General features: G+C 39.3%; 2 protein-coding genes across 7 annotated transcripts in view; one reads left to right on the top strand and one right to left on the bottom strand.

Annotated features, from left to right (window-relative positions):
• Positions 1-14972, bottom strand: part of ccser2a (coiled-coil serine-rich protein 2a) — a 74585-nt gene extending 59613 nt beyond the window's left edge. For 3 of the 5 annotated variants that reach the window (XR_001428207.1, XM_015058462.1, XM_015058463.1), the window contains exons 1-3: positions 14382-14972; positions 1060-2483; positions 751-971 (exon numbers count right to left, since the gene is read on the bottom strand). Coding sequence is in view for 4 of the 5 variants with exons in the window: in XM_015058462.1 (XP_014913948.1) it covers positions 751-971; positions 1060-2440 (1602 nt within the window). In the remaining variant the exon portion in view is untranslated. The remainder of the gene's footprint in view (positions 1-750; positions 972-1059; positions 2484-14381) is intronic. The other 2 variants (XM_015058461.1, XM_015058464.1) reach the window with 1 other exon arrangement.
• Positions 14973-15586: 614 nt separating this feature from the next.
• The window catches only part of sparcl2 (SPARC-like 2), a 9484-nt gene continuing 7194 nt past the window's right edge, over positions 15587-17876 (top strand). Inside the window, exons 1-4 of one of the 2 annotated variants that reach the window (XM_015058458.1) lie at positions 15587-16052; positions 16331-16401; positions 16927-16999; positions 17642-17753. In XM_015058458.1, the coding sequence (XP_014913944.1) occupies positions 15809-16052; positions 16331-16401; positions 16927-16999; positions 17642-17753 (500 nt within the window). In that variant the 5' untranslated portion in view covers positions 15587-15808. Of the gene's footprint in view, positions 16053-16187; positions 16402-16926; positions 17000-17641; positions 17754-17876 lie in introns of those variants that run through there. The other variant, XM_015058459.1, reaches the window with a different exon arrangement.

Below are 17876 nucleotides of genomic sequence, written 5' to 3'. Positions count from 1 at the left end.
TTTTTTATTTTTTTTATATTTTTTTTTTTTTTTTTTTTTTTTTTTTTTTTTTTACAATTTCTGGCTATTCTACCCACCTCTAGTAACTTCATTGAATGACCATCAAACATGTTTTAACCAAAATATTTTTTTTATAAACAAACTTCATTATTTTAATGTTATTTATTGTGCTATTTGGTGGAAAAAAACAAACAAAAAAAAAAAAAACATACTGTAAACAATATATATTGTCACTGAAAGTACTTTGTCCTGTCTTAACATGTACCAGTACAAGTAGGTGTTAATAAGCTGACATTAATTAAATAGCAGACCACATATGCTCTAAAGCACTGCAAGGACTCCGATTCTCCCCAAACATTTTTTGCTTGGGCATTCTCAGACACCGTTCGTCTTTTCCTCTTTTGAAGCGCACATGTGAAGTTTAATGAAAACAGAGTTCGGTCAAAAAGGAAGACAGATGTTGGAAAAAGCCATAAAAGCCGATCCCCTGTTGATGTTTCTAATACAAATAGGCAAAGTTGATCACATCAAGACTTCTAGTCGGCACATGTACACCACAAACAGCTTTTCTAAAAAAATAAACATTTTGTCCTCAGAATCTCTTTTTGCTTGAGGATAGGAAATGCGAACGCAGAAGGAAATAAATTTCTTTTCTTGTCCGTTTATGACATAAGAGTCAAGATTAATTATTAAAGATTTAAAAAGTCTACACAATATTAAAATCAATACAATGGGAATTATGGGCCTCACCATGCTGTTGATCTCCAAATCCTCATAACTTGCTAGTGGAGACTTGAGCTCCCCAAGAGGCTCGAGACCCTCTTCATCCCACATGTAGGTCCCACCAGAGCTATTGGAGGGAGACAGCTCCACCGATGAACCCTGAGGAGCGTCACTCTGCGCAGGAGACAACACCAACGAATCCTGCGTAGATTCTTGCAATTTCTGCATCGGGCTTTCTTCTTTATTTTCTATAAAAAGCAAATAAACGTAGGCAATACGCCATGTCAAATCTCAAATAAAAAGAAAACAAAATCATTTTCTTGGTTTGCATTGTACCTGTCAGATCTACAGGCTCCCAGCCTGTGTTGTCATTGGAAGACCTCTGCAAGACGGTTTGAGTAGTGCTGGTAGGAATGTCTCCATCACTAAAAACATCTCCTGCAGAGTCACAATCATCTAGAATCTCTTCACTGGTGTCACCTCTTTCCAGCGATGAGGCAGAAGATAAGGACATGTCCTCCAGGGTCTCGGTAGCCATCTGGACAGAGCTCTGGTCATAAGTGCCATTTTCAACTCCAGAGCTTCCACCACTGTAACTGGATGAATCTGCTTTCCCATCTTCATCGGTTGGCTCAAATCCTTTAGATATCCTCAGAAGTCCACCAGAGTCAGATAAGACAGAAGATCTAACACCCTCTTTGGGCTGATCTGGAAACGGAGATGTCAGTGTGGTTGAACCCGATCTGTAACCTGAAGATCCCACACTGTTTGTCAGTGACTTTGTCAGAGCAGAATTAGGAAGCTGAGGTTTCCTCAAACCTTGCGGTGTGGTGGGCAAGGCAGGATAAGATGGGTTGGGCAACGAGGAGTCAGTTGGAAGGCTTTTGCTGTACTGAAAACCTGAATCTCCAAGGTTACTGGTTAGTCCTAAACACAGTCTTCCGTTGCTGATCCGTGGTGGCTTGAGGAAACTGCTGCGAGGAGGCCGAAGTTGAGTGTTGGCCAGGGGTTTGGCTAACTCCACAGCCCGATTAAAGGAGAAGGATCGTGTCATCGGCTCACAGTTGGGGGAGGGAATCTGCTTGAAGTGAGTGAAGCTGTTTGAACGCACCATGTGGTCCAACGTCAAAATCTTTCGGTTCTCTCTGGATTGTGATAGGCTATCCTGAGAATTGCTTCTTGGGGAGCTGGTGCCCAACATTGGCCGCACAAGGCGCGACTCCGACCCAGTTCGAGCAGGAATGCCAGAAGTACTATAGGTTACTTTAGAAAGCCCATTCAGTTGGCTTTGACCAACTTTTGTCACTTTGGGGTTTATCTTTGTCAGTTGCTTGGGAACAGTTTTTGGGCTGGAGGTAGCCACCATCAAAGTACCTGACCTACGCATCTTAGGTGTTGATTGAGAGCTACTTTTCACCTCAGGTAATGAGGGCACATGGTGGTGTGCCTTCTCTTCATTTCCATCCCATGGAATCATAAGTGTGCTGGGGCTAACAGAGTTCATACCATCGTCTTTCTTCCATTTCATGTACGGTGGAGCGGGCCGGATCAGACCATTTGAGCGTGTTCCATGAGAATTGGTCTTGCCATCCTGCACAGATGTAGGTGACTGTGTGGAACCATTGCACACAGGACTATTCCCACCGCCTGTGGGGCGCCCACCAAACTTTGGCAATCTGGACACCATGGCAGGCCCAGTTAATGATTTTTCTTCCATTAGATCTTGAAGAAGGCACTTAAGAATTTATGAATATGCATACCTGTGAAGAGAGCAGAAAAATAATTGAGTGACACAGCATACTGATGCGCAGTTTCATAGTTTCTTGTTTTTTTTCTTCTAGAAGAAATCAAACCATTTCAACCCAACATCAGTATTAGTACAGAAACTCTGTTTATTGTCCAATCAGACATTGAGAGCCAGACGCAGAGAGCATTTCATCATCAGATTCAGTGTTGGTCACATTTTTAGCTATTTTTACAATGGAAGAGAACATTACAGCCCAAAAAACACTGAACATGTAAATAACAAAATATGCATTGGAATATCATAACTGGTAAAGAAAAATACATTTTGAATATATGAGCAGATTGTTTTTAGATTTGAATCCGTTCTCATTTCATTATCTTCAACAACAAAAAAACATGAAAAAACAAAAAAATTCTATTAATCTTTTACTTTTCTCTTGTCTCTTCTGTCGATAAATAAGTAAATCTATTGTCACCATAAACAGCATTATGAATACAAATCAACATCAAAGCAGATGGGCAAAAAAAAAGTGTCTCATCTGATTACTGCCGAGTTGACAAATGACTTGGTACTCCAGTTAATGCAGGAAAGGAATAGAAATGAATTAGTTTTCCTTTTCATTAGGATGATGATGATGATTATTATTAATATTATTATTATTATCATGAATTTTATTATTTCAGACTGATGCAACCTGTAGTTGGGCCCAGGTTTTGCAGCTATAAGACCTGGCTAAGTAACAAATTGGGGGAAACAGATACAGCGTCCCTGAGAGACAAGGGGATGCTGGGACGACGGCCAGTATGCGGTGAATAGCAAATGGAGGATCTGCATTATGTGAAGCCAACCAAGGGAAAACACAAGGCTGTTTCCTCAAACTCATTTAGACTCGTTCATTTCCAGTCAACCATGTGACAAGTGTACATGTGTTCACTGTGCACCTGCATGTTCCATCCATCTGGCCAGTCCTGGAATATTGTGAATTAAAAAAAGTTGCTCATCTCCAGATGGCTGCTTTGGTTAGCAGAAAGTAAACCATCTGCATGACTGGGCAAAGCAGCGACTGTAAACTGTGCACTAAGAGCTGTTTGCCTACACCAGAAAAATAACCCATTGTTGGTGGATGTCCACACAGAGGCAAGCAGTTAATCCTTTCGGAGTAAATCTCTTGGAAAAAAAAACTTAAGTTGCTGAAAACATGACTCAATCAGATTTTTTAAACGATGGGGGACGGATGTGCAGAGCAATGTGGGTCTCTCACTCTGGGAAAAAAAAAAAAAAAAAAGATAACTCCCAGTGCCCTACATCTTCACTGAGAGACACACGTGTCGGCAGTCAGAGAGACCCACTCACCCACCGTCCTAATCTGTTTCATGCACACACTCATGGGGTATAAACACAAAAACACACACTTACACAAACCAAATCAGGTCAACATGGATAGTCTGGGTTACTAAAGCCTCTTCGCCTGTGACGAGAGGTTAGTGACTAGGTCTGCGTTTAATGGGAAGATTGGGGGCCTTTCATAACCATCAGTGGCCCCAGAACCTTTCAAGTTTCATTCAGATCCAGAGCGGCAGAGCAGTGTTGCACACATTGCTGCGGTAAACACTCACTTATCAGGGTCGTCGCTACTTCCGCCCACAAAAATAATAATAATACTGAAGTAAATATTATAGTGCTGGTGCTTTTGTTTAGTGCTTGTAGTTTATACTTGAACCTTTTTTTCAAATATTCACACAGGAGCTTCGTTCTGAGTCACAATGTAGTTTTACTTAAGTGATAATCACTGACCTAGAACAGAAAAGCAGTCGTCTAGCCTATGTGCAGTTCTGGATATTATTCTGTGCAATAACCACTTCAGCTACTGCCATTTTCATTCTATATTTTTTGCTCAAGTCCCTGCATCAAAGCAAACAAATTGATATAGATAAGAGTCAACCAGATAGAACGTTTTAGAAAAGATGGGAGTGATCGTTGTGTTCCCGTTATAAAATTAAAGCAGCTTCAAAGGTTTGTGTAAATATTTCAACACTATGAAACTATGGTATTTTCATCTGAAGTTAAAGTACCATAAGAATTTCATACTAAAAAAAAACAATACTCTTCAAATTTCCAAAGGCAGAGTATTAACAATAATGTTTATAAAACTGAATTTTAACAAAGCAAGTTGACTTCTTTCAGTATCCAATGGTTCTGAAAAAAAAACAACTCCAAACTGTTTCAGACTACTCCTAAGTTACAACTTCACCTTTATTCCCTTATTTTTATGTGCTTTGATAAGATATGCCCGATTCCAAAAGTGATACAAATATGTCATCTGTGTCCATGGGCAACCGAATAAACAAGATCATAACTGACTGAAACATAAAGGAGTAAACAGAGCAGGCCATCTGTCAAACCCTCATACTCTCAACAAAGCTCTCTGCCCTTCTGTCCCTCCCCCTGAATGAAAACATCCAAGAGCTTTACTAAGACCAACTACTTTCCCTGCATAACACCCATGTTTACAACATCAAGTTAGAAAAGCAACAGCAAAGACTATCTCTGTAATACATTTCAAAAGTAAAGCACATTACAGCTAAGATCTGAGTCAGTTTATTCTGTATAGATGGTGGTTCACAGAGATGAGCTGGAACTGATGCAGGGATGGCAGGGAAAAACCTTATGAGATACAGTTCCCTTTCATATCAGAAAAATTTTTTAAAAAAATGTAATTCCATGCAGAAAACCATAAAAATGGAAAATAACATCCTGAAAAAATTTGCCAGTGATGTGGGTAAGATCAACGGCAACACGAAACTTGTACTTTTTATATTCTTTGAACAGAGCTTCTCCTTCAAGGAAAACTAAAAAGGCATGCACCATCAACTCAGTGAAAAGAGGGGAGGGGGGGGAAAGAAGGTATGGACAAAAAGATATTTTAAAGTAGAGTGCCAGTGAGAAGCAGAGAGACAAGACTTTGGACAGTCGTTTCCCTCAGAGAGGTCTCCTGTAAGACCTGAAGCTCAGCACCTCAGCAGCGAGCACAGTTTGTGAAATGAACCGTAAGGTGAGATGACATCTCTTCTTACTCACTGCAATACCAGGAAAGCAACTTTATTTTATTTTCGTCTGACAGTAAGGATTTTGGCCTCACTTCATTTTTCTACTCGGCAGACAGCTGGCAGGGAAGATACCCGGCAAAAGGAGCAGAGAAACCAAGACCTGCAACAGCACAGTGGCGTACTTCCCTTTAGGGAGCGCTTTCACAATTGATCTGCACATTCTCACACACCGTGGACGCCCAGGATGGATGCAGATGAGATGCAAAAGCCTGAGGGCCATGATTTATTGGGTCACTGGAGCTACGCATGAATGAAGGTGCTTCACAAGACACAGCAAATCCCTATTCTTGCCGTTTCTCCCCCCAGATAGTCAATTCATCTCTACATGTGACTCCCGGCTCCCTGTGAAGCTTCAGATGAGCAGTATGTGCACAAGCATCTCTCTTGTATTTTATTATTATTATTATTATTAGTATTATTCAAACTGTAAAAAATCTATATTAATGACTTTTCTGGAGCGTGTCCTCCACATCTTACTTGTCAGGTGTTCGCAGATGTTGCCATTTTATCTTCATTAAAAAAAAAAACAAGCAGCACGCTGCAGAACAATCAAATGCTATGGTTTAAATCATTAAGCTGGTTGTTGTGTGAATAAAAACATGTGTATGTTTATTTTAGTGTCTGCTAATCGAAATCCAAATCAAGATTTCTATATTGTCGGGGTAAAAACTGACAGTAGAACAGGATTATAAGTATTTAGCAGCAAAAACCAATTAGCATCTTATTTTTAAAGCATATCGCTTATTGGCCATAAATGCAGTGACTCAATCTCTTGAACTTTCGTCTACGCAGCAGGTCACAAGTTAGAAGAACATTGCAATCAATCTGAGGCCTGTATAAGCACGTCTTAAAATTACTGCAGAAGGTCAAACTTGGAGAAGCTGAAGAATTTGAACTAAACTTGAAGTGATGTGAAAAAGTATTTCCTTCTCGCAGATCTTCAGTTTTTGATTTTGATCAGATTCTTTATTGTTTCAGATCAACAAACACATTTTACCGTCAGGCAAAGATAACAAAGCAATTCAAAACAACCTGGCCTATAAAAGAAAAAAAAAGAATCATCCTTTTTCTTGGTAAGTCATTAAGCTGTAATTAACCACTTTTTTTTTTTTTTTTTTAGCAATTTCAATGGCCAGACACAGGCCTGATTACTGCCAGACCTACAGAAACAAGGAATCGCTTATATAGAACCTGTTGAACAACGCAAAGTCACTTAAAACACTGTGAAAAGCAACACAGCATGCTGAAAAAAAAAAATTGAGAACAAATGAAAAACAAAGCCTCTGACATCCATCAGTGTGAAAATAGTTACTAAGCCACTTCCGAGCCTCTGTGACTCCAGCAAACTGCAGGGAGTCACTGAGCAATGGCAGTCAAACATAGTGGGGGAGCTGCAATTATCTGGGGACGTTTCACTGCTTCACAACTTGAGCATCATTTTGTATTTGTCACTCAGATTTGCGTTGCCTGCAAAACAATGGGTGACAAAGAAGATAAAACAACAGATATCTGCAAAGGGGGCAAATACTTTTTCATCATCAATGGTGGAATTTATATATATATATATTTTTTTTATTATTTCAAATTTCATAATTTGACTGGTTATAGACAAGAGTATATCCAACTATAAAAGTGAAGTAATCCAAACTACATTTGAGTTTAAGCCGTCGCTTAGGAGCAACACAGTACCCGCAAATGCAAAAGAAAACAGAAAAGCACAATCAAACACTTAATTGTTTTGCCCCAGCAAATATATGTTAGTGGAAGCATTAAGTAAATGTCCTCCACTTTCCAGAAAAGACCTCTATTTTGAATATAAGATGTTTCCTGTCAAGAAAAGAGCCAATTTCAATTTTAGTTAAATGGACAGTGAAACTGAAATAAGATTTTTATTTTTGTGGCTTGAAGTTTTAATTTGAGCTACAGTTAAAACAAAGTTGTCAAAAGCAGCAAAAAGCAACACCACATTTTAAACCTATACAGATTACTGTTTAAGAAAAGAAATCTGAACAATTCCTTAATCTCATTGAGAGCCTTAACAGTGGGAATTCCCTCCCTCCTCCCCCCATTTTGGCAGCTTTGAAGTGGTCATTTCCTGTGTAAAGCAGTTTTCACCTTACAGTCACACTCACAGAATTACTTCCTAAAAACACTATAAACAAGGCTTGAAAATGAATAACCCAAAGAAATTGAAATAGGTGAGTGATTTCATCTCCTAGGGAGCTACGATAATAGAAAATAGCGTGACGGGGTGAGTAAAATACAAAGGTAAGTGGAGAACAACAGAAAAGACCAAAGGTTAAAACCTTCTTGCATTAAGAACATGTATGACTGTCAATTTAGTTTCTCCAAAAAAGTAATATACCGAGTCTGTTAGCAAGCCACAGTAGAAGGACCTTAAAGATAAAAGCAGGTAAATCAAGTGCCTTTTTTGGTCCAAAGACTCTAATCTGACACGGGGGACAATTTATAGCAAATACAACACGACATAAATGACTTCATATCGAAACCAAACCAAACTGAAATGCAACCTCCTGCTCTCAGGAAGCCAAATGAGGCAGCAAGGCAAAAACTAGGCCAGTCTGGGCAGGGCAGTGGTGAGGCATGGCTCTCTCCTGGAGGAGATTACCAGGGTGCCATTAGAGCAGGCTAATAGAATGAGACAGGGAAGATGCTGGACAAATGTTCACTAAGTAAAGCAGAGTTGAATGGAGCCACCCTGATGCAAACCCAACGAGACAGCATAAATGCTTCTGTAATGCTGTATTCAGAGAGTGGTAGATCAAATGACAGAGAGCCCACAGTGGACACAATGAGCAGAGAGGAGGAGAGAAAGTGCTAAGGTGTGGCAACCTGCTCCGTCAGGGATACATTACAGGGTTTTATTATCATGGAGCTGTGCAAAGAGTAAAACAACACCTTGTGGGGAAAAAAAAAAAAAACACCATCTCACTTTTCTAAATACCCAAAACATATCGCAGAAATGGTAGTTTGGAGATATTACCTTGAGTCAGTGGACTTCTGATGACTTGTCCAATCATTTTTTGTGACAAAATCGAACAGGGAGCTAATCACTCTGCATCTAAACTAGAAACTAATGTTGCACCGAGCTGAACAAGTAGAGCACAGGAAAAAGGAAGAGGCTTCAGATGCTGAGCTGCCTGCTGCCAGCCTCAATCCCCACATGTGTACAAACGTAACGTCAGCTGTGAAGCTCGTGACGGAGGGGTGAGTGAGTGAGTGGGCGGAGAGCGCCGAGCTTTCATGAGCGCATTAATATTTGATGAGGGTGCCTTTGAGGAGCACCTACCTAGCATGCAACAAGACGGAAACGTCTCGGAGCAAACATTCGTCAAGATCATTCGGGATCGCGAAACTGATCATTTGCGGACTGAAATTTCAGAAAGCCGAGAAGAAGTGCTTCACCCCAAACAAATGGCAACATTCACAGCATTTTTTTTTCTTTTTTTTTTTGTGCGAGATCACAAGACCACTGAAGGGGGTCATAAAGGAGACGGGTCCTGCCGAGCACTCAGCTGAGCATAAAAAAAAAAAAAGACTATTTATCGTGCTTCTCGCAGAGATTCAGCGTAAATTCATTTCACGGTTGACAGCTTAGTGGTTTCGCTCAGTCAACTATTTTCTGCCAAGGCAGTGAAGTCGTTTGAGCGGTGCCAGCTTTTCAAGGTCTTCGGTTGTGTCTGTGATGTCAGTTACCTTCATAAATCACAGCAAGCAGTCTGAAGCAACACTTTCTATATCCGTCACAAAAATAAAGGTAAAAAAAAAGGATTTAGAGTGACATATATTATATTTGACTTAAGAGTTTCATTTAACGCTTTAGCTAAATGACTCAGTCGAGACCAGCCGTTTTGAATCTGCATAGCTACAGTGGCACTGCAAAGTTGTTGTTTTTGTGTGTACGTGGTATGACTCTTGCCTTGAAATGTCAAGCCCCAGCTATACCTGGTCACAGGTATGAGTCACACTGCAGTTCAGAAGTTTTCAGAATCGGCCCCGACTCATCCATTAAAAGTCCTCCCCTGAGCTCTTCCCGAGGTGTAGGATGATGAGAACTGAAAGTCTTGGCAGACCTTCTGCAAATCTAATTAGAAGCTCAGATGTCAAGTCTCCCCCAACGGCATCATCACGAGACTCCCAGCGTCACCAATACTTCAGCTCCTCGCATTTAGGTGCGAAAGAGACACTTTACCGTGCACCCTATGCCAATCGTGACCCGTTATTAAATGACAAACAGAGTCAAGTTCAGGGGTGAAACATCAACATCTTCCTGGTACGCGGAAAATGCGCGGGACTCAGAAATGAAAAGAAAATGGAAGATATGCGATTTAAACGATCAAAGGGATTCTTTTCTGTAATGAAACAGTTTTTTTATTGAGCTTAACATAGAGCTTTTTGTCTGAAGCCTGAGAGCAGCTTTATGTTCTATCAGAAATTGTGTAAGGTTCTCAGGAACAGTTTCATGTACTTAATATGTTTCCCTTCCTAAATCCTAACCATTTAAATCAATGTTCTCATAAGTACAGAGAGTGATTTACCAACTACATTTTGAATTTAGACATGATGGTGCTTTCTTATCTTTATCTTATCTCATCTTTTCGTGCCACACTTCTTCTTTTTTCTCAATTCTCTGATATGCTTGGATGCAGAACTCTGAAAAGCCTGCTTCTCCAGCGCTGACCTTTTGTGACCTCCTTGTGGAGATGATCAATGACACGTCAGTAGTCTTCCTGCCTACTGACCCACAGTGGCAGGAAACCTTTGCAGGTGTTTCGAGTTAATTAGCTGATTAGGGTGTCACATAATGAGTTTCCAATAATTATCTTTTTCACGGCATTCTATTTTTCTGAGACACTTAATTTGGTGGTTTTGTTATCCGCTAGCCATAATCATGAAAATTGCAAAAAAGGCAAAGGATTGGAATATTTCACTATGTATACGAGTTTCTGAGATGACTGGCAAGAAATATTGAACTTTTAGACAATATTCAGATTTTTTAAGGTGGACCTTGGTTTTATATCAAGTAGTAATCGGTAGTAATTTTTCATAGAACTTTGAATGACAATCTGCTTTTGCAGTTGTTTAGTCACTATGCAAAACTTTTTGTAGGCATTTGTTTTATAACTCATAACTCCAATGTTTTAAAAGCGCTTAATTTTATATCTTAACCTATGACTGTGTCATTACCTCAGGATGCAAAATGCCAGAATCTGTCAAAAAGAATAAAAATGACCGCTCTCTTGCTTGTAGTGTGTTTTTGGTAACACTTTATTTGAAGGGGGTTGAATAAGACTGACATGACACTGTCATAAACTCCTGTCATGAACATGAAAAAGCCTTCATGAATATTTATGACTGTTGTCATAAAGCGTCATTTAATACAAAGTTGACATTATTCAAAATGTCTTTGTTATGACAACTTGACATTAACCAAAAAATAATTACTGGTATAAATTTGTTATAAAAGTATTACTGATTGCACTTTAAAAATTAGGTAACTTCATGTTATTAAAGGTAAAGTTTAAACAGTAATGATTTCTTAGTTAATGTCAAGTTGTCATAACAAAGACATTTTGAATAATGTCAACTTTGTATTAAAAGTGTCATAATTTACCGAATGACGCTTTATGACAACAGTCATAAATATTCATGAAGGCTTATTCATGTTCATGCGTTATGTCATGTTTATGAAAGTGTCATGTCAGTCTTATTCAACCCCCTTCAAATAAAGTGTTACCGTGTTTTTTTTATTATTATTCTACCTTATCCTTTTTCCCATATTTACAAGACGCAGTGTTTCCAATAAAACCAGATTTAGCAAAGTCAATAAAAATAACAGTCTGAGTGGTGCTTTGTGTGAGATCCCCAGCAGACATATCCTGTGTGAGTAAATAGAATACAATACAATTAGGCCAACTTCCTTTTGGTTCCATTTTCCTGTGGCTCCTTGTTTTCCACTGAATCTACGGATGATATTTCATACCAAACACGTTTCACAGCTGCAGCTATTTTTCTTTGGATGCCAACGGTTTTTGGCTGAAGGAGAGCAAGCGCGATATCAAGACCCATCCTACTAATACATTTTTATTTAGTTATTTTAGCATCAAAACTACTATGTCAGAGATCATTGAAGTGGATCGGATGGTATCAAAAAGTGTAGCATTTTTGATGTACCTTCTATTTGTTGTTTAAAGAACAATTCAAACAAAACATTAAAATCAATTAGGCACCACTGAAAGTTGAAGTTGTAGTTCATTTTATATGCAAACTCATTATTTGAATATCAAAATGACGCAGGTGCTCGTGGCTGAAAAGATTTGGGAGGAACTTTTGTTTTTGCCCTTGACAACAGGAATATTATGAAATGTTGCTGCACTTTGTGTCCTTTAAAATCACAGCCAAGCAATACCTTCAAAACTACGGTGGCACGGTCATAAATTGTTCAAATATATTCTAATCAACACACGCATTCTACAAATACTAGTGGGAATAAAGGGATAAATTCTCAGCGCTAAGACATTATGTGAAATGAGAGCAGTAGTTTATGGCAGGAACTAGAGTCACCCAGTAACATGTCGGTTCATAACACTGATATTTCCGTCTGATGCTTCGCATTAAAGCAAATCCCCTATTTTGACTTGGAATGACTCGGCTGGGTCCAGATGAACAAGCACAACAGTCTTTCAGCAATCTTTCTGTCTCGTAACAGAACCCAGTCTTTTGTTCTTGTTCAGTTTGTGACCTGGTGGATGTAAAGACCATATCACATGACGCAAAGCTTTCAAGGATTACACGATAAGACTTAAAGATACAAACCTCTAAGGGTTCCCCTCCAAGCTAAAGAAACGAAAGAGAGCTTATCATGCTTGATGCTAAGAGAACGGCAAGATGAGGCAATGTTGGACATAATAATAAAGCTCATAAGTATGTAACAGAATGACACACATTTACGTTGACTTAACCTACAGAACATGTTTTATTCTAAACAAACATTTACTCTTCGGAGATGACTGTAAATATAAAACCTAAGCCCTCGCTTCACTTTGTCAAACAGTTTCAGTGTAAAACATTGGCCATCTGTTACGTGGAATTTTTTTTTTATTATTATTAGAAGGGAATTTCCTAATCTTTACAGAATACACTTGTTTCAAATGTCTGTCACTTTCAGACCTTGTGTCTGTGTTTCACTCTTGAGTGTAGGGAGCTATTCCAAGGCTTTAAACATCTGTGGGCTTACCGAGTGAAAGACATTGCTGATAAGCGTGGCTAAGTATAGCTCTAATGATGGGCCACATGCAGCGGCCGGGCAGGGCAAGGAGGATAAAAGAAAAGTCAAAGTCAAGTGGTTCAAGTCGACAACACCGCAGCAGATGAAAGGTAACAAAATGACCGAACGTGCAAAGACGGATGTCCTCTGCGCTATCAAATGTGCCATTTGTCAAGATTGTGCTATCTAAACACCAATTAAGATTAGAGAGCCATGGACATACATGGAGCAAGTAAAAAATAATTTTTAAACGGATGTTTGCATGTAGCCAATTGTCTGGGATGCTGCTTGACCTCCACCTTGCTATGTGGTGAGTCTAAGTCTCTGTTGAACTTCTGGCGCTGTCAAAGCAAATGACTTCACATGTCTCCCTGCTGCCAAAAAGGCCCCTCTGAGCATGATGAAAGCACATTTAAACCTCCCATCAGCCTGAGGGGAGCCCCTCCTGGGCACCATGCTGTCTTGGAATGACTGCAATGCACAGAGTAATGAGACGTGTGTGATTTCACACGTGGTCCACATAGCAGACATGAGGACTGTGAGGGGGGAAACACGCAGTAAAGAAAAGTTAGGCGCGCATTCTGAATTTGGGTGGTCTTTTTAAGTCATTGTGGACGCTCAGCTGCTGCTGGTGCAATTAGCCCGTAAACACACGCTCGGCCCAAGGTGGTGCACCACGGCTTTTTGCCGACAGGTCCCTTTGGAAAACACACATGGGTTCGCATGTAGGAGCATGTGCAGCTGCCCTAATCCGGGAGAAACCACCGGTGTCCATCTCACTTAGTTGGACTGTACTGAAAGCCAGTGGGCGCTTTGCACCGTCTGGTCTGTACATGCTGCCGCTTTAAATGGAGCGCACATGCACGCTCAGACGCTATATGGCAACAGGCTTGACTGACAACAACTTCAGCTGTGGCGTAAAAATACGATCATATGGTATTAAAAACCCTGGCTAAAATTTAACGTCTGTCTGCTGAAACTTTATGACTGCGTGAGTCATCATCACTCGCCCTTGAGTCCTGTGACATATGCCCAGGCAGTATGTACAAAGCCCTGAAAAAAGCAAAGGCTAACACAAGGGAAAGCATAATTTTAGATTTTTTGTTCAAATATTAATCTGAGCAGGTGCATTCACCCCCATTTACTCCGATAGCCCTAAAAAAACAACTGCCATTAAACTCTAATTAGCAGTCTAACTTCGTGTAATTTATCAGTATGCAAATGTGAATAGAAGTTTCCTTGAAGCAGACTAAGCTTTTAACATCCCTCCTGTTTGAGATTTGCAGAAATAAAAATTATTTCTCATGCTTCTAAAGGCTTGGCCGACCTCATTCATGGAACAATGACTTAATGCTATGACTGTAGGGGGTGACGATGCAAGAGAAAACCCATCAGCCTCATTGGACAACCAGGAGGATGAACACAGTGATGAACTCGGTATCGAGCTAACACAACCAAAACATAATTAAATCTTTGACCGGTACAGATCAGATTTACAGTGTGCTTGGCGACTTACCTTAATTATTCCTCCAGCATGGCTCCCCATCCAACTGCGAGTAAGCAGCCCGGTTGTTTTCCCGTCAACAGCATGTGGTAAAGAAAAATCTGCAGCGGAAGTTAATCTCTGACTTCGCTTAAAACGTGCTGGGATGCAGTGATGAAGTTACTCGCCAGCAGAAGTTCAAGCAGTCACCATCAATCAAATCAACCCAAGCACATTGAAGTCGTAAAGAAAGTCTGGTTACAACGCTTACTCTTGTAAAGTAGTTTGTGTGTTTTTTTTTGTTGTTGTTTTTTTTTAAATCAAATATTTCCCTCAAATTGTTTTAAAAACACGACGCGGCTATATGTTTACGATCCGCTAGTTGGCAGCTGACAGCTGCTAAATGGACTTACAGTGGTGGTAAGTAGACCAAAGGAGGAGAAGTTGGTCGTAAAAACAAGATCGTAAACTCAGACGTAATAACACAGCGTTTTGTTGATAAGCTACCCACACGACACAGTACAGCAGCGTCGGGCTCCCCCAGGCAGCAGCGGCTGTTTCTCATTACGACATCCGCCCTCCTCTTCGCTCTGCTGGGCGGAGCTTGGAGCTGTCAGCCTGGGTATGCTAATCTGACAGTTGACGGCGGCTAATGGGCCACAGTTTGTCTTTACGTTTTTTCATGACAGGCTTCTAGGTCCAAATAAATACCACATTCCTAACGTGACAGTAAACGTATCATGTTTTGGACATACATTTTATCTTGATATGTTTTGTTTTATTTTATTTTTAACTTTGTTGCTGTTGCTGCAAAGTCAACCTCACGATTGATTTCGTTCTAATTTATAGGTAAATTTTATTTGTTTATTTATTTATTTATTTATTTATTTTAATTAAACAATAATTTAATTTAACTTTTGTACTTATTCTTTCATAGATAATTTTTATTTTTTTTATTTTTATTCCAAAGTCAATTCTGTCAGATTGCTACAATAAAAGACAAACAAAAAACTATATATCAACAATTTAATATTCAGAGCTTTCTGTCCACAAGCCAACTTTACTCAGAGAGAATGTTTCCAAAATATTTTATAAAATATTCTAAGAGCACTATGTTATGGTTCTAAAAGCCAGCAGCCAAAATAACTCACAGAACAGAATGAAAGTAAAACTACTGACAGAAATGTTGACTTTAGATTTCTCCTGCTTATCGTTAAGCTGTTATTCATAAATGAAATCACAAGAGGGCAGTATTGTAGTTTTGTTTTGTTTTTTTGCCAGTCATAGCTCAGATTCTCAGTATCCTTCTTCTCACACTCCTTCCTTTTAGTGCCATGTTTCATGCTTTTGTCTGTCTGGGATATATTAAAGGTCTTAGCGTAAAAAAAGAGAGAAAAAACAATAGAGCAAAAAGAAGTGTATTCATAAATCACACTGTGGACCAGTCCCAACTGCAATAAATGCCATCTACCTCTCACAAAAACGTTCTCCTCACTTCCCCCCTCTGGAAAGGGAGCAAACACACGCCAAAGCAGAAAAAAAATTATATAGAGCAAAGATGTGAAAACGTCTGTATGTTGATGGATCAAACAGAAGAAAGACAAAAGTTTCAACACAGCCTGAAAGGAGGAGGAGAGACAAGAGATATCTGGAGACAAGGTGAAGAAGAAGAGCAGCAAAGGAAAGGTGGAACGGGGATTCCTGGTAAGTTTCTTCACTTCTCTATCATCAAAATAGTGTAATAAGAAAGAAATTCAACGGTTTGACTATATATATAAAAAACTGTGAAGCAATGCTCTCCTTACTCCTTAAAATTACGTTTTGTGGTCTTCTGGATCCTCAGTGTGCCTGCTTGTTTCCTACTGCAGGCACAACCTGTGTTATCAGCTTGAATTGATAGTAAGCAAATCACAGCAAAAGAAGGGAGAAACCATCATCTGTTAACCTCACCAAACTTCCTTATTTGCCACTTTTTACTGCAGTGGATGTCTCAGTCATGAAGCTGAACTTGATGCTTGCCTTCTTTCTCCTTATTTACCCATACGCAGCCATGGTAAGTTTTTCTAAGTATGATTATCCACAAAAAGATTCACTTTGCTACACGTTATAGTTAAAAATAAATGCTATGTTGCTTTTGTCACCTCTGTATGCCATCGATTTCAGACACAATTACAGATAGAAGATTCTTTAGATCATCTATTTGTTGCTGCAGCTATCAAATTGCCTGGTAATAAGTTTTAAAATAAAAAAAAATTATATACGAGTTATGGGAGCCTGGCTCAAGCACTTGGCCACCTGCATGTAATCTGGGAAACTTTTGGGGGGCAGATGTGGAGCTGGCGTAAACTACAAAGAGTCTTCAAATGCGTCTCGTGGAGATAGAATATTATTTTCACTGTGGTTTTGAATTTTTTTTTTTTTAGATGTTTGCAAACCTGTAAGTGACTTAGATTATAATTTTGGACTAAAATGGTAATTCACTGACGCCTCTGAAATAAAATAAACACCCATGATCCTTTAGCTTTCTGTGCTGAGCTTGGCAGATAACTTTCAGAATATGCGTGTCATTTTGGCGCAGGGAGGCAGAGCTCTGCGCAGACAGAGAGAAGCTGAAGAGAGGCTGACACCATACATTGGTAGAGTGGACCCCGGTAAGATCCAACAGCAAAGGAAAGCCGTATGTGTCTGCATGAAAAAGTCATCTAAGGCTAAGAATAAGCAAGCATATTTTTCCCACTACCTGGTATTCATGTAATAAACATGTAGAATCGGAAAAGATGACCACTTTACTTATCCCATGTAGAGGACAAAAAAAAAAGTGAAATACTTAAAAAGAAAAAAAAATGACAAGCAGACATTAAAAATATCTATAGTCAAGGTTAGGGTTAGACAAATACCCTTTCTTTGTGTGTGTAATGATAAAAGTTTAAAGGATATCTCCAAGTTTCATACTTACGCTTACTTAAAATTGTTCAGTCCATTGGGTCATTTTCAGTCAGATTATCGGCACAAACTACTGTTCAGGAAAGTGTTGGTATCTTTGGTGTATTTTTGGTGTTTGGAAAAAAGACGTGGAAATAATGCTGCGTGTGCTGTTCATTCTTTCCCTGACGGCTCTTTTCATTTCAACACAATCTCAACAGAGTTTACTCACGTCTTCGCTCAAGAGGGGATCACCTCAAGATCCCAGCTTCCAAAGCTCAGCTGCCTTGTATTTTATAAAAAATAGCTGACTTGTTTAAAATGAAAAAAAGGTGCGCAAATAATAATTTATACCTTGTTTACTATTTCAGAAAAGCTTTGTGAGCTGCTCAGATGCCACAGTCCCGTTGGATCTTGGTGCCAAGTAGTTCAGGAAAAGGGAATTCTCACACCCAAGTGTGTTTGTCCGCAGTCATGCCCACGGTAAACACCCTGCGTGACTCTTTTTTTTTTTTTTTTTTTTTTTTTTTAATTTTTTTTAAAAAAAACTTTTTAATAGATTTTACATGGCGAAAGTCCCTTTGGAAGTGGTTTTCAAAAAATTTT

This window comes from Poecilia latipinna, unplaced genomic scaffold (genome assembly GCF_001443285.1).
Source record: "Poecilia latipinna isolate Pla-1442-1.1 unplaced genomic scaffold, P_latipinna-1.0 Scaffold1543, whole genome shotgun sequence".
NCBI classification, from domain to species: Eukaryota; Metazoa; Chordata; class Actinopteri; order Cyprinodontiformes; family Poeciliidae; genus Poecilia; species Poecilia latipinna.
This window is presented reverse-complemented; position numbering and strand designations above follow the sequence as displayed.